This window comes from Myotis daubentonii, chromosome 12 (genome assembly GCF_963259705.1).
Source record: "Myotis daubentonii chromosome 12, mMyoDau2.1, whole genome shotgun sequence".
NCBI lineage: Eukaryota > Metazoa > Chordata > Mammalia > Chiroptera > Vespertilionidae > Myotis > Myotis daubentonii.
The window spans coordinates 24,040,925-24,065,895 of NC_081851.1; the positions used below are offsets into that span (position 1 = coordinate 24,040,925).

The 24,971-nt window shown below is 50.3% G+C and overlaps 2 protein-coding genes across 5 annotated transcripts in view; both read left to right on the forward strand.

The window, feature by feature from the left end:
- Positions 1–13,802, forward strand: part of POLR1B (RNA polymerase I subunit B) — a 38,060-nt gene extending 24,258 nt beyond the window's left edge. For 2 of the 4 annotated variants that reach the window (XM_059659185.1, XM_059659184.1), the window contains exons 12-15: positions 2,790–2,946; positions 7,234–7,430; positions 9,219–9,472; positions 10,880–13,802. In XM_059659185.1, coding sequence (XP_059515168.1) covers positions 2,790–2,946; positions 7,234–7,430; positions 9,219–9,472; positions 10,880–11,762 — 1,491 coding nt within the window. In that variant the 3' untranslated portion in view covers positions 11,763–13,802. The remainder of the gene's footprint in view (positions 1–2,789; positions 2,947–7,233; positions 7,431–9,218; positions 9,473–10,879) is intronic. The other 2 variants (XR_009447902.1, XM_059659186.1) reach the window with 2 other exon arrangements.
- A 2,867-nt stretch (positions 13,803–16,669) lies between these two features.
- Positions 16,670–22,925, forward strand: CHCHD5 (coiled-coil-helix-coiled-coil-helix domain containing 5). Its single transcript, XM_059659187.1, has 4 exons — positions 16,670–17,471; positions 18,148–18,288; positions 20,154–20,319; positions 22,747–22,925. Coding segments are annotated over exons 1-4 (333 nt in total). The 5' UTR covers positions 16,670–17,469; the 3' UTR covers positions 22,771–22,925.
- Positions 22,926–24,971: the final 2,046 nt, after the last annotated feature.

Consider the following 24,971-nt stretch of genomic DNA (forward strand, 5'->3'; position numbering starts at 1 on the left):
TCTCCCTGATAATCATTGTCTATCACCCCTGGCAGTACTTGGAGACCTTTCATGGTTAAAGAACTGCGCCCTAATAAAATTCCCACAGTTCCTTCTGGTAGAGGGCCAAATACACCAGTAGGAATAGCCTGCGGGGCGAGTTCAGGGGTGAGAATTACAAATTTAGTAGAGCTTAAATCCAATCCTGCGCTTCCCTCAGTGGCCCGTCGTAGGTCTTTGATCTGGACCTTTGATTCATCTGCATGATCTCCTGATCGGTCAACGGCTGTCGGCCTTGCTGCAGCATGGAAACTGCCCCTATTGTCTGCAGGGCTGGGGCTTGCCCCCTTTTGAAGTTTCCCTGCAATGGATTTCCATCCTTATCAGTTTTCGATCTACATTCATTAGCCCAATGTTTTCCCCTCTTGCACTTTGGGCAAAGCCCTGGGGATTTTTTGTTGTTTCCATTATTATTACTCTGCCCCTTTTTCCGACAATCCTTTTTCATATGTCCCTTCTGTCCACAGCCAAAACAAGTCATCCCTTGGCTACTAGTTTGCCTGACGATGCCCTCTATAGTTGTTTCCTTGAGAGTAGCCGCAAGTGCAACTCCTTGCAAATAAGAGGAACCAACATCAGCGCAAAGGCGTATATAGTCCTCAAGGGTTCCCTTTCTGTAATAAGGCCTAAGAATAGTCTGACAGGCTGTATTAGCATTTTCAAAAGCAAGCTGCTTAACTAGCAGAGTTCCTGCTTCTCCATCAGCAACAACTCTGCCGACTGCTTGAAATAATCTAGAAACAAAATCTTGATATCTCTTATCAGGTCTCTGCACAATCTTAGAGAGTTCCTCTGTCCTTCTCCCCGAAGGGAGTTTTTTCCATGCCTTTAAAACACAAGAATTTATTTGAATATAAACCTCAGCTGGGTAGCGTATCTGCACATCAGTTCCTGCAAAATTACCTTCTCCCAGTAACATTTCTAAACCCCAATTCTGCTGAGGATTCTGGCCCGATCGATGGTTTCTACAAGCCTGTTCTCGAGCATGTTCTTGAAATTCTGATTTCCATAGTAAATAATCTCCTCCAGAGAGACAAGCTCTGGCTAAAGTTCTCCAGTCATTAGGAGTAGTGGCTTGGTCAACTAAACTTTCTAATATACTAACAGTAAAAGGAGCCGTAGCTCCATACTGCGCACATGCCACTTTTAGGTCTTTTAAAGTTTTTAGGGGAAATGGAATATGTTCACGAACTGTTTGACCTGGATTGTTAGGGTCAGGCACCTCCCGGACAGGGAAGGCTAAGTTAATGCCCTCTATGTCCTCATCTCCTCGCTCCCGGGCCCTGAATAGAGCCTCTTCTAATGGGGAGCGAGTAGCTGACGGAGCCGTCCCCAAGAGGGGAGGTGGCGGGGGCTGAGGAGGAGCTGTTGGCCCCTTTCTTTCATGCTCAGGCTTCCTTTTACCCTTTCGTAGTTTTCTCTGAATCTCATCCAATACTGTTCTCACCTGCTCAATACAATCTTTTGTTATGAAGGTCTCTTCCTCATCACCCTTCTCCGGGAAGTCATACAAATGATCTTCCTTAGGAGTGGGGAACTGCTCATTATCTTCCCTGGGCCGCTGAGGTCTTTTATGAGAAGGCCCCGTCAGTGAATCCAGAGACCGAGAGCGACATATGGACTCTGGCACAGACCCCAAGCTGTCCCTTACCAAACCCCAGATGGAAAATGCATCCAACTGAGTATGGGTCGGGTTTCCAGCATGAAAGACCTTAAGCCGTTGCCCTACTCGCTCCCAGGTCTCCGGGCTGACAGTACCCTCCTCAGGGAACCAGGGACACTGCTCATGAACAAACTTTAAAAACCTCTCTACTTGAGCAGATGAGACTTTCATTCCTCTACTAACTAACATTGACTTTAACATCTGAGCATAAAGCTGCCTTTCTCTGGACTCAGATTGCCCCATTTTTACTCCCAATTAATAAGAACCAAATTTCCCCAGGAAAACTCACTTAACACTGAGACTTCTGACTTTGCCGGCAACTCTGGGGTCCTCATGAAGCCCACCTTCAGGTCCCTGTTTCGGGCGCCAATCTGCGGTGACCCGCACCTTGGAGAGGGTCCGACAGGTAGAGGTGGCGTGGGATGAAATACAAGAGACCATGAGACGGGGTTGGGAGGACTGGCACAAGGCACCAGCAACTTTATTCTTTACACACACTGCTTTATAGCTAAGCTGTGGCTGGTCATGCTTCATAGATCACTGTTAGGGCCTGGCCTGTTCATAGGGAAGTAGCAGATCATTACAGGCTGGGCAAGACTGGGCAAGCTTTGTCTAGATCTATCTATGTTTGACAGTTACTATGGCAATCAGGTTACAGTTACTATGACAATCAGGTTATGCTAGCTCAACTACACTTTTAGCCACTGAGGTCATGCCTCGGTCAAGCCTTGTCTAGTTCCACTTTGCTGCAAACTCTAATTAAGCCTGAGCTTTGACTTTAAAACCTTCCAGGATCGACATAGGGTAGAGTCCAGGGCTTTGCCATGTCCTCTGGTCCCCAACACTCTCCCTTCCTCTCTGAAATCAGTAAAAATAAAAATCAAAAAATGTCTTTCTTCAAATGCCTCTTCATAATTGGTCTAGGGTAGATTTATAATGAGGTATGAAAGGCAAGTGGTTGTTCTGACTGAGTCTTCCTGTGGGTCCCTTCAGTGTTCATTGTACCAGGTGGGAAGGTTCCTTTCAAGTCTTTGAGTACTGAACTCAGAGAAAGAGTTAATGTGTTGGCATTCATCCTTCTCTCCAGCTCTTCATGAATATTGCCATCTTCGAGGATGAGGTTTTTGCTGGAGTGACCACCCACCAGGAACTCTTCCCTCACAGCCTGCTGAGTGTGATCGCCAACTTTATCCCTTTCTCCGATCACAACCAGAGTCCAAGGAACATGTACCAGTGCCAGATGGGTAAGTGGCATGGGGATGGTAGCAACCACACTCACAAAAGAGACATGTTTGTTACTTATTTTACGTTGAAATAATTTCATATTCAGAAAAGTTGTGAGACTGGTACAGAGAACACCTATAAACCCTTTACCAACATTTTGTTAATATTTTGGTCTGTTGGTACTATTTCCATTTGAAGGTAAGTTGCAGGCTTGATGCCCCTTTACCCCTAAATATTTCAGTGTCTATATCTAAATAAGGATGTTCACTTGTATAAACAAGGACAATTAAAATCAGGAAATTTAACATTGGTATTATACTTTTTAAAAAATAGGTATTTTTATTGATTTCAGAGAGGAAGGGAGAGAGAGAAACATCAATGATAGGAGAGAATCACTGATTGGCTGCCTCCTGCACACCCTGGGGATCGAGTCTGCAACCTGGGTATGTGCCTTTGACTGGAATCGAACCCAGTATCCTTCAGTCTGCAGGCCAACACTCTATCCACTGAGCCAAACCAGCTAGGGCTTATCATACTACTTTATGGGTCTGATTCAGACTTTGACCAGTTGTACCGAAAATAGGGGGTTTTTGTTTGTTTTGTTTTTAATATATTTTATAGATTTCAGAGAGGAAGGGAGAGGGACAGAGAGATAGAAATATCAATGATGAGAACGTCATTTATCAGCTGTCTCCTGCACGCCCCCTACTGGGGATCAAGCCTGCAACCTGGGGATGTGCCCTGACTGAGAATCAAACTGTGACCTGGTTTATAGGGCAATGCTCAACCACTGAACCATACTGGTTGGCCATAAATACGGTTTCTGGCAATTTTTTCTGTGTAGCACCTAGTCCAAAATCGCACATTGTATTCCGTTGTCTCTTTAGTCTTCTTTAAGTTAGAACATAACTTTAGTCTTTCTTGTTATTGACACTTTTAAAGAAAAAGGTAATTTTGTAAATGTTCCATGACTTGGGTTGGTCTGAGATCTTGAAATTCCATTTTTAACAACTACAGGCCGTCCACGTCATTCTCTCTCCAGTGCTGTTCATTCCTGCCTGATAGTACCATACTATTTTGTAGTGCTTATTCAGACTTGACTAATTGTATCAAATACATGGTTTCATTTTCCTGGAGTGTAATTTCCCTTAGGCCTGAAAACTTTCTTTAGCATTTGTCAGTGTTGCCAGTTGCTGGCTAAAATTTTCTTAGTTTTTATTGCTTTGAAATATCTTTATTTCCTCTTCCCTTGAAGGAACTAGGTATACAATTCTGATTTGACAAGATTTTTTCTGGCACATGAAATACTGTTTGAGCTGTGTATTCTTTTTTTAATCCTCACAGAAGGATATTTTTATATAGAGAGAAACATCGATAGGCAGTCTCCCATATTCACCCTGACCAGAGATCGAACTCGCAACCTAGGTATGTGCTCTGGCAGGAAATCAAACTTGCAACCTTTGGTGTATGGGACAACGCTCAAATCAACTGAGCTATCTGGCCAGGCTAGCTGTCTACTCTTGATCTCTCATTTCTAATTAGAAGTCATCAGTTTTAGGTTGTTTCCCTGTTTTTAAGTTTTATTTTTTCTCTGTCCTTAAAATTTTCTCTTTATTTTTAGGTTTGTAACAGAATGACTATGGTATGCCTACATATGATGTTCCTTGTGTTTATCTTATTTTGCATTTGCTGGCCTTCTTAAATCTGTTTGTTGGTTTGTTTGTTTGTTTGTTTGTTTTAAATTTGTAAAGTTTTCTGCCATTGTTTCTAAAAAATTGCTGCTGTCCAGTCTGTCTCCTGAGATTTCAGTTATGCAACATGTATGTTAATCATTGCTGTCCCATCAACCATTGGTTTCTTTTCTCTTTTTTTATCTTTTTCTCTTCACATTGAATCATTTTTATTCATCTGTCATCATATTCAGACTTTTTATTCTGTTTCAGAGTCCAGAGTGCTAACCATTCATTATACCATGGAACCACCATATTATTTCAGATATTTCATTTTCTAGCCTAAAATTTCCATTTGTTTCTTTTTTATAGTTTTAATTTTTTCTAGAATTTCATCTTCATTGTGAACATATTTTCTTTTATATCTTTGAGCAGTTATACAACCAGTATTTTAAAATCATTGTCTATTAATTCCAATGTCTGGGTCATCTCAGGATGTCTCCATTCACTGCATTTTTTTCTCGAGTATGGGTATTGATTCTCTGTGTCTTTTATATCTAGTAATATTGGATCATGTCATGGACATTGTGAACAAGTGATATGTTTTGAAGACCGTGGATTCTGTTATGTTCCTTTGAAGAGGATTGGTTTTTAGATTTAACTGATAGATAACTTAGCTAAACAAAGCAGCTGAAGTCACTTTTGAGGGCTGCTTGGAAATGTTCCATGCATGTATAATTCAGGACTCCACCAAAGATCTGGGATTGGTTCATATGCAGAATTTAAGGCTTTACCTATGTGGTTCTCTCCTTTCTGAAATCCCTCCCCTGCCCCCTCCCCCCATCAGTTTTTAGTTGCTGTAGTGCTGTGACTCTTATGTTTCTTGGTTCTTAAAGCCAGTCAGACTATGGGTTTCTGTCCAAGTTTTAGCCACTACACTGGGCCATTAGGCAAAAAACCAAACAAACCACAGAACAAAACCTGACCTGGAAATTCACCCATTGCAGTTTCTTTTGCCCGAATGTAAATTCCACTCTAGTTTCTGACTGATTTTGGTTACTTTACAATACTTTCAGGTGGTGTGTAAATTTGCTTGTGGTTACTTTTTTTCCCCCCCCTGGGTCTTATGTGCTGAGGGTGGTTGTGAAGAAGGAACCCTCTACAAATGGAAGCTGGAAGTCTCTGTTTCTGTATTTTAAAGAATTCCACTAGGCATGTTTATTTACTTTAGTTTTTAAAAATCATTTTGGTTGAGCCTTGGCCAGTGTGGCTTAGTTGGTTGAGTGTCCTCTCATGAACCCAAAGATTGCCAGTTTAATTCCCAGTCAGGTCACATGCCCAGGTTTTGGGCTCAGTCCGCAGTAGGTGGTTTACAAGAGGCAGCCAATAGATGTTTTGCTCTCACGTCGATATTTCTCTCTCTCCTTCCCTGTGTCTTCCTCTCTCTCTAAAGATCAATTTTAAAATCTTTTTTAAAAAGTCTTGTGTTGAATTGATTCTCTGTACTGAGAAGTGGAATAAAGAAGACTCTTACCTACCCTCTGTATGCCAGTACCCAGAATTAACAAATAGTGACATTTTGCTTTGTGTGTAAGAAAGTAATTAGAGCTCTAGCCAGTTTGGCTCAGTGTATAGAGCGTTGGCCTGTGGACTGAAGGGTCCCGGGTTGCATTCCGGTCAAGGGTACATTCCTGGGTTGCGGGCTCGATCCCCATTGTGGAATGTGCAGGAGGCAGCCAATCAATGGTGTTTCTCTCATCATTGATGTTTCTGTCTCTCTCCCTCTCCTTTCCTCTCAAATCAATAAAAACAAATTTTTTAAGTTATTAGATAATAGCTACTCTCCCCTTATACCCTTACTCTTCCCCAATAACATCCCCCTTTTATTATATACTAGAGGCCCAGTGCACAAAAATTTGTGCACTCAAAGGGGGTGGTCCCTCAGCCTGGCCTGTGCCCTCTCGTAGTCTGGGACCCCTCGGGGGATGACCACCTGCTGACTTAGGCCCACTTCCCGGGGGATCGGGCCTAAGCTGGCAGTCAGACATCCCTCTGGCAGCCCGGGAGCCCTCAGGGGATGTACACTTGCTAGCGGGGAACAGGCCTAAGCTGCAGTCAGACATCCTTAGCGCTGCTGACGAGGCGAGAGAGGCTCCTGCCACCACCGCTGTGCTGGCAGCCGTCAGCCTGGCTTGTGGCTGAGCAGAGTTCCCTCTGTGGGAGCGCACTGACCACCAGGGGGCATCTCCTGCATTCAGCGTCTGCCCCCTGGTGGCCAGTGTGTGTCATAGTGACCAGTCATTCCCAGTCGTTCTGCTGTTAGGGTCAATTTGCATATTACCCTTTTATTATATAGGATGTGTCCATAAACCAGGTATAGAATTGTTTGGGGTGTGTTATATAGATATACATAAATGGTATCATATTAAATGAGTTTCTGTCCTTTTTCCCTCTCAGCACTGTTTTCATGGTCTGGTTGTAATACATGCAGGTTCGTTCATCTTCACACTATAAAGCATAACCACCGTGACTGATCTGTTCATTCCTCTATGGTGAATATTTAGTTGCTCCCAATTTTAAATATCACCTTTATAATCAAGGGAAAAACAAAAGGCTAAGGTGTTTTTCCCTTTGTAGGTAAACAAACTATGGGCTTCCCACTTCTCACTTATCAAGACAGATCCGATAATAAGCTGTATCGTCTTCAGACCCCACAAAGCCCTTTGGTGAGGCCGTGCATGTATGATCACTATGACATGGACAACTATCCAATTGGGACCAATGCCATCGTTGCTGTTATTTCTTACACTGGCTACGATATGGAAGATGCCATGGTAAGTTTTACCAAGAGTAGTTCCATTCTTTTAATATTTAATTTTAAAATTTAACTTTACCGTGAGGTCACTGTGTCCTTGAGTGCCTAGTATTTGGTGAGTGAGTGTCCTGTTAAATGGTCAGTCCCTACTCTGAATGAAAAGTGGTAGCCTTGAGGGTTATGAACCAAATATTCATATATGCATATTTCATGCATATTGCCTGTGTAGTTGAATTAATGTTGAGTGAATATAAAGTAGTGTTGGATATTTTTACCTTTTGTGTTTGTGCATGATTGGGTTTTGGACTATCCTATCTAATAAAAGAGAAAAATGGTAATTGGCGTACGACGATACCCTTTTCATTGGCTAATCAGGGCAATATGCAAATTAACCGCCAACTAAGATTGGCAGTTAACTGACAACTAAGATTGGCAGTTAACTGCCAACTAAGATTGGCAGTTAACTGACAAGAAGATGGCGGCTAATTTGCATATGTAGGCACAATGCAGGGAGGCGAAAGGGAAAGCAGGAAGAAGCCCCCTGCCACTGACAGTGATCGGAAACCCAGGGGGGAGCTAAGAGCTGGGGGGGCAGGGCAAAGGCGGCCCTGGGGCCGCCTTTGCCCTGCCCCCAAGCCATGATCGGAGAATCAGGTGCCTTTTCCGCCCTGGCCAGTGATAGCAGGAAGTAGGGGTGAGCCAGCGATGGGAGCTGGGCACGGTCGAAGCTGGCAGTCCCAGGAGCTAGGGGTCCCTTGCCTGGGCCTAAAGCGAAGCCCACAATCGTGGGGCCGCTGCAGCTGCGGGTCCCCGCTGCCCGGGCTGGACGCCTAGGCCAGAGGCGTTAGGCCTGGGCAGGGGCGGAGCCTGCAACCGCGGGGAGCTGGGGGTCCCCTGCTCAGGCCTGACACCTCTGCTGGAGGCCTCAGGCCTGGTCAAGGGGCCGATCTGGTGATTGGTGATCGGAGGGTGATGAGGGTCAACTCCTCTGGCTGAGGCATCAGGCCTGGGTGGGGGGCGGAGCCGGGGATTGGGGGGATATGATGGTCCCCTTGCCCAGGCCTGAAGCCTGGGTCAGAGGCGTCAGGCTTGGGCGGGGGGTGGAGCAAGCGATCAGAGGGAGATGGGGGTCCCCTGCCCAGGCATGATTCCTGGGCCAGAGGCCTCAGGCCTGGGCGGGGGCCAGAGCCAGTGATCGGGGGGAGATGGGGGTCCCCTGTCCAAGCCTGACACCTCTGGCGGAGGCGTCAGGCCTGGGCAAGGGGCCGATCAGGCGATCGGAGGGTGATGGGGGTCTACGCCTCTGGCTGAGGCATCAGGCCTGGGCAAGGGGCAGAGCCAGCAATTGGAGGGGTCTGGGGGTCCCCTGCCCAGGCCTGACGCCTGGGCCAGAGGCATCAGGCCTGGGCTGGGGGAAGAACCAGTGATGGGGGGAAATGAGGGTCCCCTGCCCAGGCCTGACACCTCTGTCAGAGGCGTCAGGCCTGGGCAAGGGGCCGATCCTGCGATTGGAGGGTGATGGGGGTCAACGCCTGAGGGCTCCCAGTATGTGAGAGGGGGCAGACTGGGCTGAGGGACACTCCCCCCCCCCCACACACACACACACACACAGTGCACGAATTTCGTGCACCGGGCCCCTAGTTTAATTATAAATTAAGTGCTTTTGTTTTATTAGTGTAGGTGACTGAGAAAATGTGGATAGATTTTAAATCGAATGCGAGGTAACCTAAATCAAGTATAATTATTACCAGTTTTATTTTGAAAAATCCTCATTTTTCTGCACTCCCTTGATTCTTTGACTTCATAGATTGTGAATAAGGCTTCTTGGGAACGAGGTTTTGCCCATGGAAGTGTCTACAAATCTGAGTTCATAGATCTCTCTGAAAAAATTAAACAAGGAGATGATAGTCTGGTGTTTGGAGTCAAACCTGGTGACCCGCGGACTGTGCAGAAGTTAGATGAGGATGGATTGCCATTTATTGGAGCACAGCTGCAGTATGGAGATCCCTATTACAGCTATGTAAATCTCAACACTGGCGAGAGCTCTGTGATGTTCTACAAGTAAGTTGCAGTGCTAGGTGCTCATTTTAAAGGCTATTCTTAGTGAATTGCTGGGGGCTGTTGAAAGTAATCTTTTAACAGGAAATTTTTGGAGAAAATAGAAGTGATACTCAATCGTAACTGAATTGGCATTTACAAAATGAGACAAAGTTTGCTGTCTTACTCCCTTTGGTTTTCTACTTGTCAGTCTCTTATAATTGGTGAGAGTTCTCCCGGCTTATTTTAAAAGTATATTATTGAGACTTGATCATCTCTCTCATGCATGTTAGGAATACTTCCCAGCTAAAATTTTATTATGCTTCCTGTTAAAAATAAATTTTTAGCTTATTTTACATCTGTAAGAGTGGATTCAACAGTAGGTCTTCATAATCTATAATAAAAGCGTAATATGCAAATCGACCGAATAGCCAAACAGTGGAATGACGGTCCGGACGCCCTTCTGGACGAAGCCGCGGCTGCAAGGGCTGAGGCAGCTGCCGGGGCTGCGAGGGCCTACTCTTGCACAAATTTTGTGCATCAGGGCTCTGGTCTATAGTATATATAAAAGCCTAAGCGACAAACAACCAGTTGCTATGATGTGCACTGACGTTCAACGCAGGAGCTGCCCCTTGGTGGTCAGTGCACTACCACAGCGAGAGCGCTGCTCAGCTGACCAACCCTTCCCGGCGGCCCACAGCCCAGTAGCAGCTACTCACTCCCTCAGTAGTCCTGCAGGTCCGATCTCCGGAGAACGGGCCAGGCATCAATGAACTGGCGCCGCTGGCAGGATCCCGACAGTGCTGCAGGCCTCCTGGAAGTCAGCCTCAGGCACCGTGGCTGCTTCCCCTCCCTAGACATTCCAGAAGGAAGAAATGATATAAAAGTGGCCACTAGGTGACTCCCAACAACTGGCATGAACACTGGCGTGAACGTCAGTGGAACAGATCCAGATCCTGGGCCGGCAAGGGCTTCCCACCCCCCGCCCAGAGGGCCGATCGCATCTCGGCCCCCCGCCCACCCCCCTAGGGATGGGCGCCAGATGCAGGGCTCACAGCTGGCAAGCACCACTGCTGCAGTGCGAGCCTCTCCCGATTGGGACTGACTGCGGCAGGCACAGCGGGGTCGGAATGAGTGGGAGCAGCAAGCAGTGTTGGACTGCTGGTTTGGGCCCAATCCCTGTAGGCCACCCTGAGGGACCCCACCTGTGCATGAATTCGTGTACCAGTCCTTTAGTACTTTCATAATGTTCAGAGGAACAGAGTTCTGTAGTTAATATAACCAGCAGCCCTATTCATAGATACTTCCAGGGAAAAGAAAGATAAGACTTTTTTTGAATCCTTTATAAAGCACTAGTTATATATAAAACTTATATGCCTCTATAAGCTTAAAGAAATAGTTTGACCTTTTATATGGTTTAATTTTTCCTAGGAGTAAAGAAAATTGTATTGTGGACAATATCAAAGTGTGTAGTAATGACACTGGAAGTGGAAAATTTAAATGTGTTTGCATCACGATGAGAATCCCTCGGAACCCAACCATTGGAGACAAGTTTGCCAGCCGGCATGGGCAGAAGGGCATCCTAAGCAGACTGTGGCCAACCGAGGACATGCCCTTTACCGAAAGTGGGATGGTCCCAGACATTCTGTTCAACCCTCACGGGTTCCCGTCCCGAATGACTATTGGTATGTTAATCGAGAGCATGGCAGGCAAGTCTGCAGCTCTGCATGGTCTCTGCCATGATGCCACACCCTTCACCTTTTCAGAGGAGAACTCTGCCTTGGAGTACTTCGGTGAGATGTTGAAGGCGGCTGGCTACAACTTCTATGGCACTGAGAGGCTGTACAGTGGCATCAGTGGCGTGGAACTGGAAGCAGATATTTTCATTGGCGTGGTTTATTACCAGCGGTTACGCCACATGGTCTCAGACAAATTCCAGGTCAGAACCACCGGAGCCAGAGACAGAGTCACTAACCAGCCCATCGGGGGGAGAAACGTCCAGGGTGGGATCCGTTTTGGGGAAATGGAGAGGGATGCTCTGTTAGCTCACGGAACTTCTTTTCTCCTTCACGACCGCCTCTTTAACTGTTCTGACCGGTCGGTAGCCCATGTGTGTGTGAAGTGTGGCAGTCTGCTCTCTCCGCTGTTGGAGAAGCCACCCCCTTCGTGGTCAGCCATGCGCAACAGAAAATACAACTGTACTGTGTGCAATCGCAGTGACACTATCGACACTGTTTCTGTGCCTTACGTTTTTCGGTATTTTGTAGCTGAACTGGCAGCTATGAACATCAAAGTAAAACTGGATGTCATTTAATTGGTGTGGCCTTTTGGGTTAGGTGATCTGTCAGATTAAAACAAAATGTAACTTCAGTAAAGATGTTACCCTGAAATTTTTTTCAAGGTTGTTACAGCCCTCAACCAAGACCTGGCAAATAGGAATTCAAGGTTCTGAGTCTTTCTAGTATAATAGCCATTGAAATTGATTTTCACTGTATTTGTTTGAGAAAACGTTACATTGGTGAATAAAATATACAGGGAAGTTCCCAAACCCAGGGTCTTAGTATGCTGCTCTCAGTAGATGGTGACTATCACTGATTGTCCCTCTAGAGCAGGGGTGGGGAACCTTTTTTCTCCCAAGGGCCGTTTGGATATATATAACATCATTTGCAGGCCATACAAAATTATCAACTTAAAAATTAGCCTGCTGTATTTGGTAAAACAATGAACTCACCCGTATGCCTTGGGAGGGCCAGACCAAATGATTTCGAGGACCTTATACGGTCTGAGGGCCCACTGTTCCCCACCCCTTCCCTAGGTCACCATCCGGTGGTCTGTGAGGTCCGAGAGGTCCGAAAGGTTGGCAACTGCTGCTCTAGAGCATTGTCCATCTAGAGTCCCAACATGATGCAGGCCATGGGTGTGATTTTGTATTTTCTAATGTCCATGTTAAAGTGGAAAAAGGTAGAAATATTTTTTAACAACTTCAGTGAAATATACTAAACCCAGCCCTAACTAGTTTGGCTCAGTGGATAGAGCGTCAGCCTGCGGACTCAAGGGTCCCAGGTTCGATTCCGGTCAAAGGCATGTACCTTGGTTGTGGGCACATCCCCAGTAGGGGGTATGCAGGAGGCAGCTGATCGATGTTTCTCTCTCATCGATGTTTCTAACTCTCTCTCTCCCTTCCTCTCTGTAAAAAATCAATAAAATATATTTTAAAAAAAAAATACTAAACCCAGATTGTAGGTTTTAACCTCAGTTGGGGTGTGTACAGGAGGCAACTGATGTTTTTCTCTCTCTCTCTCTCTTTCTTAAATCAAAAACATACTTAAAAAAACAAACACTGCCCATCTTTATTGTATATAGTTCACCATCCGGGGTAATAAACATCACCTCTGAGAGCTTCCTGTGCCCCTTTGGGTTGTTTTGGTTTTTTATTTATTACTAGAGGCCCAGTGCACGACATTCGTGCATTGGTGGGGTCAGGAGAGGAGGCAATGGTTATTGGGCCAGGCGTCCCGCCACCTCACGATTCCCCGCCTCCACTCCTTCCCTTGCCACCGCAGGCGGCCCCTGGGGAAGGGAGAGGATGGGAGTGAGATGTCCTTCCCTCTCCACTGCGCTGGCACTGTGGCAGTTGGGCGGGTGGCCCCCAAGGAAGGTAGAGGACAGGAGTGAGACAAACCCTTGTGTTGAGGGCTGGCTTTCAATAGATCGGAGTGAGGGAGCTGCTCTGCTAGTACGAAACCCCAACTCAGAAGCAGGTCATCTGCAAATGGTTTAGCACCAGGGGTTGATTGGGGCTGGCCGCAGGGACCATGGCAGTTGGCTGGACACAGGAGGTTGGCTGTGGGAGCACATGGACCACCAGGGGGCAGACGCTCAACACAGAAGCTGCCCGCAGGCCCCATGCCAGCCAAGGCAGGTGCCAGCAGGGTCCCATCGCCCCACTGGTCGCCCTGCAGAGGGGGGGCAACAGGCGGGGGTGGGGCCCGCAACCAGGTGGCACTAGGCCGGCCAAGGCAGGTGCCAGTGGGGGGGTCTCCCCGATCGCCCTGCCAGTCGCCCCACGGATCGGCCCTGATCGCCAGCCAGGCCTAGGGATCCTACCCATGCACGAATTTCGTGCATCAGGCCTCTAGTATTATACAAATAAAAGCATAGTTTGTGACCTTCTGAGATTGGCTTTTTCCACTCAATTGCCTTGAGATGCATTGAAGCTGTTGCATATATCAGTTGTTCATTCCTTTTTGCTGCTGTATGGCTATGCCAGTGTGTTCAACCATTTACCTGTAGGAGCACATTTTGGTTGTTGCCAGTTTTTGGTGTTTACAAATAAAGCTGCTCTGAAAACTCATGTACAGTTTTTGTGTGAACATACATTTCATTTATCTGGGACAAATGTCTAAGAATTAAATTGCCATGTGGTGGTGGTGTGTTGTCTTAGAAGAAACTGCCAAACTGTTCCAAAGTGGCTGGACCATTTTACATTCCCATTAGCAATGAATGAGATTGGTCATTTCTTCCACATCCTGACAGGCACTTGATAGTGCTCCTGTTTTATTTAGGCTGTTCTGCCGGGTGTGTAAATGATATCTCACTGGGGTTTTAATTCGCATATCTCTAATGGTTGACAATGTTTAACATCATCTTTTCATGGGCTTTTCTGCATTTATAACTCCTCAGTGAAATGTGTCTTTTGCTCATTTTTTTAAAATATATTTTTGTTGATTTCAGATAGGAAGGGAGAGGGAGAGATAGACATCAATGATGAGAGAGAATCATTGATCAGCTGCCTCCTGGAGGCTCCCTACTGGGGATCGAGCCCACAACCTAGGCATGTGCCCTGACCTAGAATGAATTGTGACCTTCTGGCTCATAGGTCGGTGCTCAACCACTGAGCCACACCGGCTGGGCATGTGCCATTTTTGTCACACATTTTATCTATACATACGTGATGAACCCCATAATACATTATTACCTTTGCTCTAAGCAATTATCTTTTCAAGCGATTTATAAAATAAACTAGAGGCCCAGTGCACAAAAATTTGTGCACTCGGGGGGGTCCCTCAGCCTAGCCTGTGCCCTCTCACAATCTGGGACCCCTCGGGGGATGTCCACCTGCTGGCTTAGGCCCACTCCCCAGGGGATTGGGCCTAAGCTGGCTGTCAGACATCTTTAGTGCTGCTGAGGAGGCAGGAGAGGCTCCCACCACCACCGCTGTACTGGCAGCTGGCAGCCTGGCTTGTGGCTGAGCAGAGCTCCCCCTATGGAAACGCACTGACCACCAGGGGGCAGCTCCTGCATTGAGCATCTGCCCCCTGGTGGTGTGTGTCCCAGTGACCAGTCATTCCCAGTCATTCTGTTGTTAGGGTCAATTTGCATATTACCCTCTTATATAGGATTACTTAATAACACCACATTTACCATGTCTGATGACATTTATATACTGGACTTCTACCTCATGGCGTTTTTCTTCAACCTCCAGGGCTTCAGTGTTTCCTGTAGCATTCTTAAGCTTTCTTAGGTGGGATGGGGAAAGCCATCAGGCCTAATTGTCAGCTGTGCTTCTGACCAACTAGCTATAGATTGAACACCTCCTTGGGTTTGACTAATTTGCTAGAATGGCTCACAAAACTCAGAAACATTTTACACACCAGATCACCAGTTTACTAGGAAAGAATATAACTTAGGGCCCTGCTGCGTAGCTCAGTTGGTTATAGCATTGTCCCGATATGCCAAGGTTTCAGATTCTATCCCCAGTCAGGGCACATAAAAGAATCAACCAATGAATGTATAAACAAGTGGAACAACAAATTGATGTTTCTCTCTCCCCCTTTCTCTCTCTAAGTAATTTTTTTAAAAAATACTATTTAAAAAAAGAAGCAACAAATGAATGCATAAATTAGAATGCCAAATTAATGTTTCTCTAGAATCAATTAAAAAACGTAGAAGACCCTGAGCAGTGCGCTCAGTGGTTTTACTGTCAGCCCCAGTACCAGCCAGGGTACATGAGGGAGGCAACCAGTAGATGTTCTCTCTGGCATCAACATCTCTCTCTCTCTACTCCGTTCCCTCCTTCCACTCTGAAAAGCTATGGAAAAAAATATCCTCAGGAGAGGATTAACAACAAAAAACAAACAAAAAAATGTAAAAGGATATGACTTGGGAAGAAATAAAAAGGGCAAAGTCTAGGGACAGCTTGGAGCTGCCACACTCTGAGTGTGCCACTCACCAACCCAGAAGCTCCACAAACCTATTTGGGGTTTCTATGGCGGCGTCATTCCTTAGGTGGGGCTGATTACACCACTTCCAGCCCCTCTCCCCTCCCTGATGCCAGGGGGGTGAGACTGAAAGTTCCAACCTCTAGTCACAAGGCTGGTTCTGGAGACCAGCCCCCCTCCTCAGTGAGGTCCAAAAGTCACCTCAGTTAACACCAAAAGACCAACCTCTGTTGCTCTCATCGCATGTGAAATCCCAAGGGCTTCAGGAGACTTGTGCCAGGACCAGCGGATGAAGATCAAATATGTATTATAAATCACATCACACCTCTGGTCACTCTCCCAACACTTCCCCTTCCCTTCCCAGAATGACCACTCTCCTGGTGAATGACCATCACTAGTGTGCCTTTCTTGTTTGTTTTGGTACTTGTCTGTCCCTCCGCTAGCATGTTCAGCTCCAGGGTGATATTTCTTTCTAGGGCCAAGACAGCAAATTCAGTCCACCACTCCTCTGCCCGCCCCAGACTGTGTGGGGACCCACCAGTGACGAGGAGACAATACAAGCCTCAGATGTGCTTCACCCCAAACCCGGGGACACCGACGTCTCCCTTACACTCGATCTCCAGGGAGCCACAGCCCGAAGGCGGCCAGAAGTCTGGGGGCTCAAGGCAGCTCCCCGGCTGGGTCTTCAGGGAGCCTCCTTACAAGCCCAGCCACATGCCTCCCGTGGGGCGCCCGTGAGCTGGGCTTCGGGATGATTCGGGGACAGGACGTGGGGCCGGCTGCGGACATCTGAGGACTCGGTGCACATCTGAGGTCACAGAGGCGAGTCCTGTTCCTCCCTGTCCGCCCACGAAAGGCCACCTGGAAGGCTGTGCGGGAAGGAGAACGCAGGGGGCGAGAGGCTTTCCCGCGGCGCGCGTGGCTCCAGACCCGGGTCACGTGGCCGGCTCAGCTGTCAGCTCGGGAAGCCCGCCGGGGGGTGTCATTGTCACACCCCAGTTCCAGAGCCGCGCACGTCGAGGCCCGGGCTGTCTGACTCACGGGCAGGGCAGCCCGTCTCTGAAACGCGTGTGCTCCTCTGGCCAGAGCCGAGGGCGTCCTGCGTGCTCCCGGGGGGGACGGCGCCCCACTGGAACACAGGCCCGGCCGCCGCCGCAGAGGCGCGGGTCCAGACCCACCTCACTCCCCGGAAGCCTCGCCGCACCGGGAGGGACTGCAGAGGAGCCAGGTGGGAACTCACGCCCGCAGGTGGCGCAGACCCGGCCCGGCTCTGGGGCGCGCCCCTTCCCGCCGGCTCCCCGCAGGCGCCCGAGCAGCCAGCACACGGCAGCCAGCCGAGCCGCGAGCCGCCCGAGTTGAGGGTCTGCAGCAAAGGGCAGGCGCGGGCCACTAGTTTTCCAGTCGGGCCCGGCCCCACAGGGGTTCGCGGCTGAGCGCCACGCTCTCCTTAGTGCAGAGGCACCGCCGTACTTTCCCTTATTTACTTCCGGTGCAGTTCGGAGGCCGGCTGGGAAAACCGGAAATAGGGTTGTGGCCACCGAGCGGGCCGGAGTCGGAAGTGGCTAGCAGGGCGCCGCCATGGCAGGTCGGGGCGGAAGCAGAGGCGGAGCGCCGCCATGACAGGTCGGGGCGGAAGCAGAGGTAGGGCTCCGCTCTGATGGATTGGCGCTAAAAGCAATAGGGCCGCTTGGCTGCTGTGTGAACGGAATAAACCAGGCAGGGAGGGCGCCGCCATGACAACCTGACACCGGAAAAGGCGGGACTCTCCTCCGGACTGTTTCTCCCGGCACCTGCCTCGAAATGTGAGTAGCAGGAGCACCTTCCCTTTACCTTCCGCGCACACCTTCTTCTTGTATGTGACCCGGACCTAAGTCGGGATCCGGGAGGAGGGGTGGCTTCTGTTCCTTGAGCCTCCGGACTCCGCGCCGTCAGCCCTCCCCGCGCGTCCAAGCCCCGCTCCCCTCCTCCTGGGAGGCAAGGACTCTCACACCCAGGCAGCTCGCAGGACTCCAGGCCCGGCCTCGGAGCCCCCGTTCCGCCCCCGGGTCACCCCACCTTCCCTCTTGAGACGAACCCGGGCCCCAGCCCTATCTGGCGCTTCCAGATCGTGCCCCGAGGACTCTGACCCATGAGGGCCTCCAGTGTCCCTCCAGTGCCCTGTCCTCAGGTCTCCGCGCTAAGACCCGTTGGGAGACTCTTCCTTGGACCCGACCCCACACCCACCTGTGGCTCCCAGGCCCTCCCAGAGCCCTGGGTCCTACTTCTAAGGCCCCATGGGCGGGGGGATGGGGGGGCTCCAGGACCCTCTGCCCGACCCCGACCGCGCATTAGAGTGACCAGATCTGTTCAGGGACCCTCACCATCTATCCCGAAGGCCCTGGCCTGCTCCACAGCCCGGCACCCCGCGGGCCCTGCCGTGGGACTGTGAGACTCAGGGACCCACCCCACACCCTCCACCCCTCCCCGCGTGTCCCGCAGGCAGGCGGCGCTGGAGGTCACTGCCCGCCACTGCGGCCGCGAGCTGGACCAGTACGGCCAGTGTGTGGCCGCCAAGCCCGAGTCCTGGCAGCGGGACTGTCACCACCTCAAAATGAGCATCGCTCGCTGCACCTCTAACCAGTGAGTGCGGGACAGTCCCGGCCTGGGGCGGTTCGGAGGGGGCTGGGAGTGCAGGAGGGCAGTGCAGGGCTGGGAGTGCAGAAGGGCAGTTCAGGGGCTGGGAGTGCAGGAGGGCAGTGCAGGGCTGGGAGTGCAGGAGAGCAGTGCAGGGGCCTGGAGTGCAGGAGGGCAGTGCAGGGGCCGGGAGTGCGGGAGGGCAGTGCAGGGGCTGGGAGTGCGGAAGGGCAGTGCAGGGGCCTGGAGTGCAGGAGGGCAGTGCAGGGGCCTGGAGTGCAGGAGGGCAGTGCAGGGGCCGGGAGTGCAGGAGGGCAGTGCAGGGGCCTGGAGTGCAGGAGGGCAGTGCAGGGGCCGGGAGTGCGGGAGGGCAGTGCAGGGCTGGGAGTGCTGGAGGGCAGTGCAGGGGCTGGGAGTGCTGGAGGGCAGTGCAGGGGCTGGAAGTGCAGGAGGGCAGTGCAGGGGCCTGGAGTGCAGGAGGGCAGTGCAGGGGCCGGGAGTGCAGGAGGGCAGTGCAGGGGCCGGGAGTGCAGGAGGGCAGTGCAGGGGCCTGGAGTGCAGGAGGGCAGTGCAGGGGCTGGGAGTGCAGGAGGGCAGTGCAGGGGCCTGGAGTGCAGGAGGGCAGTGCAGGGGCTGGGAGTGCAGGAGGGCAGTGCAGGGCTGGGAGTGCAGGAGGGCAGTGCAGGGGCCGGGAGTGCTGGAGGGCAGTGCAGGGCTGGGAGTGCTGGAGGGCAGTGCAGGGGCTGGGAGTGCTGGAGGGCAGTGCAGGGGCCGGAAGTGCGGGAGGGCAGTGTAGGGGCCGGGAGTGCAGGAGGGCAGTGCAGGGGCTGGGAGTGCAGGAGGGCAGTGCAGGGGCTGGGAGTGCAGGAGGGCAGTGCAGGGCCTGGAGTGCAGAAGGGCAGTTCAGGGGCTGGGAGTGCAGGAGGGCAGTGCAGGGGCTGGAAGTGCAGGAGGGCAGTGCAGGGCCTGGGAGTGCAGGAGGGCAGTGCAGGGGCTGGAAGTGCAGGAGGGCAGTGCAGGGCTGGGAGTGCAGGAGGGCAGTGCAGGGGCTGGGAGTGCAGGAGGGCAGTGCAGGGGCTGGGAGTGCAGGAGAGCAGTGCAGGGCTGGGAGTGCTGGAGGGCAGTGCAGGGGCTGGAAGTGCAGGAGGGCAGTGCAGGGGCTGGAAGTGCAGGAGGGCAGTGCAGGGCTGGGAGTGCTGGAGGGCAGTGCAGGGGCTGGGAGTGCTGGAGGGCAGTTCAGGGGCTGGGAGTGCGGGAGGGCAGTGCAGGGGCTGGGAGTGCAGGAGGGCAGTGCAGGGGCCTGGAGTGCGGGAGGGCAGTGCAGGGGCCGGGAGTGCGGGAGGGCAGTGCAGGGGCTGGGAGTGCGGGAGGGCAGTGCAGGGGCCGGGAGTGCAGGAGGGCAGTGCAGGGGCTGGGAGTGCAGGAGGGCAGTGCAGGGGCTGGGAGTGCAGGAGGGCAGTGCAGGGCCTGGAGTGCAGAAGGGCAGTTCAGGGGCTGGGAGTGCAGGAGGGCAGTGCAGGGGCTGGAAGTGCAGGAGGGCAGTGCAGGGGCTGGGAGTGCAGGAGGGCAGTGCAGGGGCTGGGAGTGCAGGAGGGCAGTGCAGGGGCTGGAAGTGCAGGAGGGCAGTGCAGGGGCTGGGAGTGCAGGAGAGCAGTGCAGGGGCCTGGAGGGCAGGAGGGCAGTGCAGGGGCAGGCAGCACGGGGAACAGTGGGAAGGTGGGGAACACAGGGGTGGGCAGTGGGGGGAGCCAGTGCAGGAGTGGGTAATTCAGGGGACCAGGCAGTACCAGAGGTGGGGCCATTGGGTCGAGGGGGGACAGTGGGGTGTGGTAGTGCCAGGAAGGTCGAGCTTGAAGGTGCCCTCCCTGCAGCCCAATCATCCGTCAGATCCGCCAGGCCTGTGCAGAGCCCTTTGAGGCCTTTGAGGAGTGTCTTCGGCAGAATGAGGCGGCCACAGGCAACTGTGCGGAGCAGGTGCGCCGCTTCCTGCAGTGCGCTGAGCAGGTGCAGCCGGCGAGCCCACCTGCAGGTGTGCAGGTAAAGACCTGAGGTCACCCTCAGCCCCACCTCCCAGCACCGACCTCCACATGCATCCAGAATTCACACACTCACCTCTTGCCCCGTCCATAGCCCCTGCTTTAGTCCAGCCACCTGCCCTCCAGGACACCTGTCCCATGTCCCCCTGGCCTCTGTAAACCCCCACAGTACCTGCCTCCGGCCAGAGAGCACCTGAGAACTGAGGACTGGTCACATTACTCCTTTGATGTTGTTCACACCGAGGAACAAAGCCCCAGGTTTGGGCAGCCTCTGTCTTCCCCAGGCTAACTGTTCAATCTTCTTCACCCTCTCCTGCCCCTCAGCTGTCCTGGCAGGTGTGAGGTTGGGGTAAAGGTCTTACTCTTTTTTTATTTCTTTTTAATATATTTTATTGATTTTTTACAGAGAGGAAGGGAGAGGGATAGAGAATTAGAAACATCAATGAGAGAGAAACATCGATCAGCCGCCTCCTGCACCCTCCCCACCGGGGATGTGCCTGCAACCAAGGTACATGCCCTTGACCGGAATCGAACCCGGGACCCTGAGTCCGCAGGCCGACGCTCTATCCACTGAGCCAAACCGGTCAGGGCAAAGTCTTACTCCTTTTAATGTATATGGTACTTTAACAGATACAGTATTTCTGTGGTATTACAATTTCATGGATGGGCCCAGCCAGTGGTAGTTCAGTGGTTGAGCATCAGCTCATGAACCAGGAGGTCAAGGTTCAATTCCCAGGTTGCAGGCTCAATCCCCAGTAGGGGCTGTGTAGGAGGCAGCTGATCAGTGATTCTCATCATTGATGTTTCTATCTCTCTTCCCTCTCCCTTCCTCTCTCTGAAATTAATACATACATACATATATATATATATATATATATATATATATATATATATAATTTTTTTTTTAAATAAAATAAATATTTTATGGATGGGTATAGTTTAAAATAAATGTCTAAAAAGACTCCTTAGTGGGGCAATTTTGGAAAAAGGTTGAGAAACCCGATTTAGATGTTTATGGGACTGTGAGCCCCAAAGGCAAAGATCCCCTCTTCACCAGCCCTTCTGGTACTCTCTCATCGGCCCCTCCTTGTCTCTGCTGCCCTGTCTTCCCTCTTGCTCCCAGGGGAGAGGCTTTCTCTTGGCCTCCATGCTCCTTTCAGTCCTTCCAAATGACTCATTTTCTGCAATGGTCCCCAAGTGTTGCGAGCGAGTCTGACTGGGTTCTGATTTTTTAAAAAAAATATATATTTTATTGATTTTTTACAGAGAGGAAGGAAGAGGGACAGAGAGAGTTAGAAACATCGATGAGAGAGAAACATCGATCAGCTGCCTCCTGCACACCCCCCACTGGGGACGCGCCCGCAACCAAGGTACACGCCCTTGACCGGAATCGAACCTGGGACCCTTGAGTCCGCAGGCCGACGCTCCATCCACTGAACCAAACAGGTTAGGGCTGACTGGGTTCTGATTTACTTAAAACCCTTTCCATAGACCAGGTCTCAACTCGGTGCTGCCTATGGGCCCTCCCCCTTCCTCCAGTCCTGTGTTCCAGCCCCAGGGAATGGAACTTACTCCACCTCATGTCTGTCCTGCTGGCAGGCTTTTATCTAGCTGTTTCCTTCCACGTGGACTGCCACCTAGTCCTGCTCACCTCCCTCAGAAAACCTCGTGTGATGGCCCCTCCCTGTGCCGGGCTCCCACAGCCCCTGACTCCCTAATTACGGCTTACACACCACTGCTTTGTAACCACTGCCCTCCCATCGCTTGTTTCAGAGAAGTTCTTGCTGAAACTGGGGCAGAAGCCCTGTCACCTGGACCTCAGTCTTGTGTTCTCATGAGGCAGGATAAGTGAAAGGTTCAGGCCCAAGAACTCCCAGCAGAAAGGACTTTTAATTCTTCTCAGGAAATATTCTTAAGGAGCTCATGCTGTTCACGCTAGTTTCTTAGTCATATGTTGATGATGTTTTTTTCAAGATTTTGGGGCATCTGAATAGTAAAAACCCCACCTTCCCATCTTAGGATCAGTTGCTCCTTTCCTCCTGAGATGAGCAACCAGCCTGTCCCCACCTCATAAAGTATGCTGTATGGTTTAAAGTGCCACCTACATCTCCCCACATACACCTCTCTCCACCCTGACCTCGTTTTCTTTGTAGATATTCAGTTGAAATATTTTTGTTCATTTGTTGTTGTCTATCCCTCCTGAGTCGGAGACTTGTGCCTGCCTGCGTCCAGTGCTGGGTCCCCAGTACCTGTAGCAGTGCCAGGCACACAGTAGGTGCTCAGTGCATACAACAAGCTGCCTTCCTTGCTCCCAGTGACAGTTCACTAGGTCCCCTATTCATGGGCTCCACAGGCAGCTTCTGCTCTGTCTACACAATCTCCCCAGGGCGGGCACAGATGGTGGCAGATGATGATGTGTTTTCCACAGGCACAGCCACTTCCTGCCTCCTGAGGACTCTGGACCATGTGAAAGCTGGACAGGAGTGACTGGCCACTTACTGCCCCCAGCCCTGAAGAGTGAATGACCAGATGCTATTCTGAGGTCCCTGGATATGGGCCCAGTCTCTGGACATCGGGACTCACAATAAATAAAGACTGTGTACACCAGGCTTTGATTCCTGCCTTCAGCACTGAGGGCCCTAGACTCCCTTCTGGGACTTCCAGAAGACTGCACGGGACATCCCTCACTCTCCAAGGGGCAACTTCCGTCTGTCACTGAGGGCTGTTTTTGTGGGCACTGACCACCTAGCACTTCTGCCTGCACTGTGGGCTTGAGCGGCTCCTGCCATTAGAAGAGCCCTGAGCAGCACTCAGCACACAGAAGGGGGTGCCATGTGGATCCAGGCAGTGGCTGCTGCAGCTTCTTCCTGTCTCCTCAGGATGTCAGGTTCCATGGGCACAGCTGGTGATCACAGGCTGTAGAGGGCAGGTCTGCAGGAGAAGAACCCCAGAGTGCTGAGCTCTGCATGCCTGGGGCTGCACCCAGATTTACTATTTAGACCTGTTGCTCCCCTGGAGGTGACTCCAAATCTCCAGAAATTGGAAGTGACTTGCCAATGCTGACTAGACTGGCCATTTGAAACCTGAGGCTATGCCCTGGCTTTGGAAAAATGAGCTAGAGTCTGTCCTGGGGATATGATCTTTAAGACAAAGGCAGTTGGCCTGGGAGCCAAGGTATAAGTCCAAGTGGTCAGGGTGGAGGGAGCAATGCGGTCCCTGAAGGGCTGTGGGGATCTGGTGGCTTTTGTTCCCAGCTCCAGTTTCTTTGGGTTGTAGACTGAGCCCTCCAATTTCTGGCCAACGTCACTTTGCCTGAGTGGGTTCAGTTCCATGTAACTGAAAAGTGTGATAACAGACAAGGCAAGATCGAGACTACATTTCAGAATACAGTGGGACCTTGACTTAACGAGTATCCTGACTAACGAGTTTTTCGAGATACGAGCCGTCTCTCGGCCGATTTTTGCTTTGAGTTGCGAGCTAAAATTCGGGGTATGAGCCAGCTTCAGATACCCCACCACTAGTTGGCGCAGCGAAGGTCACAGTGAACGCCACAACATCAGCCCAGCATCACGTGTCTCACTTGTTCACTTTAAGATTTGACATACGAGTAATTTGAGTTACGAGCTCCGACACGGAACGAATTAAACGCGTAAGTCAAGGCCCCGCTGTATCTTCCAGTAGGCTAGATCAACTCCCTATGTGGTGACCTCAGGGGTCTAGGGGAGCCAAATGGAAGCCTTAAACCTCTACCACACACCATTGGTCAAAGCAAGACCTGAGACAGGAGTGGCGCGGGTTGGCGGGGATAGCACCTCTCAATGGCATTTAGCTGCACAGACTTTTGCCCGTGTTTAAACTACCATAAAATCTTCATAGTTCCTATTCCTGGGTGTTGGTGAACTATTTTTATGAGTTTTTCACATGATATGAACTTTCAAATTGCTATAAGTTTGTTAAGAATATCATAATTCTTGTTTTAAGGTCTACAGAATCTAGTGGAAGCCCCTTTTCCTTTCTGGTGTTGGTTATTTGTACCTTTCTCTTTTTTTCCATCATGTTGACAGGACTTTCTCAATTTTATTAACTTTTTCACAGAATCTGGTTTTGGCTTTGTTGATGTCTCTATTTGTATATTAATTTTTAATTTTCTTCTCTTTATTTCCTTCTTTTTGGATTTAATGTTTGTTTTGTTTTGGGGGCATGTTTTTTTGTTGTTGTTGTTGTTTATTTGCCTTTTTGACGTGATTGTTTAGCTCACTGATTTTGTCTTTTTCTAATGCATGCACTTAAATTTCCCATACAGCATGACTTTCTACTTTGCTTTTTTTTATTTGTCTCAGATATAGAAATTTAAAATTGTGTTTCTTAATTTCTAAACAATTGGGAATTTTTCTAATCATCTTGCTCAATTGCTATTGGGATGGAAACATGTTTTACATCATTTCCATTTTTTTGAAACATGTTGAGACTTTATGTCTGGGAACATGGTCACTCTTGTGAATAATCCTTGGTTCACGGTGCACTAACTTGGGTTCTTCCAGAACCAGACTTGGGGACAAGGATTTGAGAGCTGCTCCCTTGTATAACTAAGGGCCAGTTAAACAGGAATACCTCCTGCCTACAGTTTGTTACAGGAAGAGGGCACACTGGAGC

Bases quoted from the DNA above. Each gene is read 5' to 3' on its own strand.
- CHCHD5 (XM_059659187.1), top strand. The intron at 18,289-20,153 runs GTGAGTGCGGGA...CCCTCCCTGCAG, and splicing joins GCTCGCTGCACCTCTAACCA to CCCAATCATCCGTCAGATCC. The intron at 20,320-22,746 runs GTAAAGACCTGA...TGTTTTCCACAG, and splicing joins GCCCACCTGCAGGTGTGCAG to GCACAGCCACTTCCTGCCTC.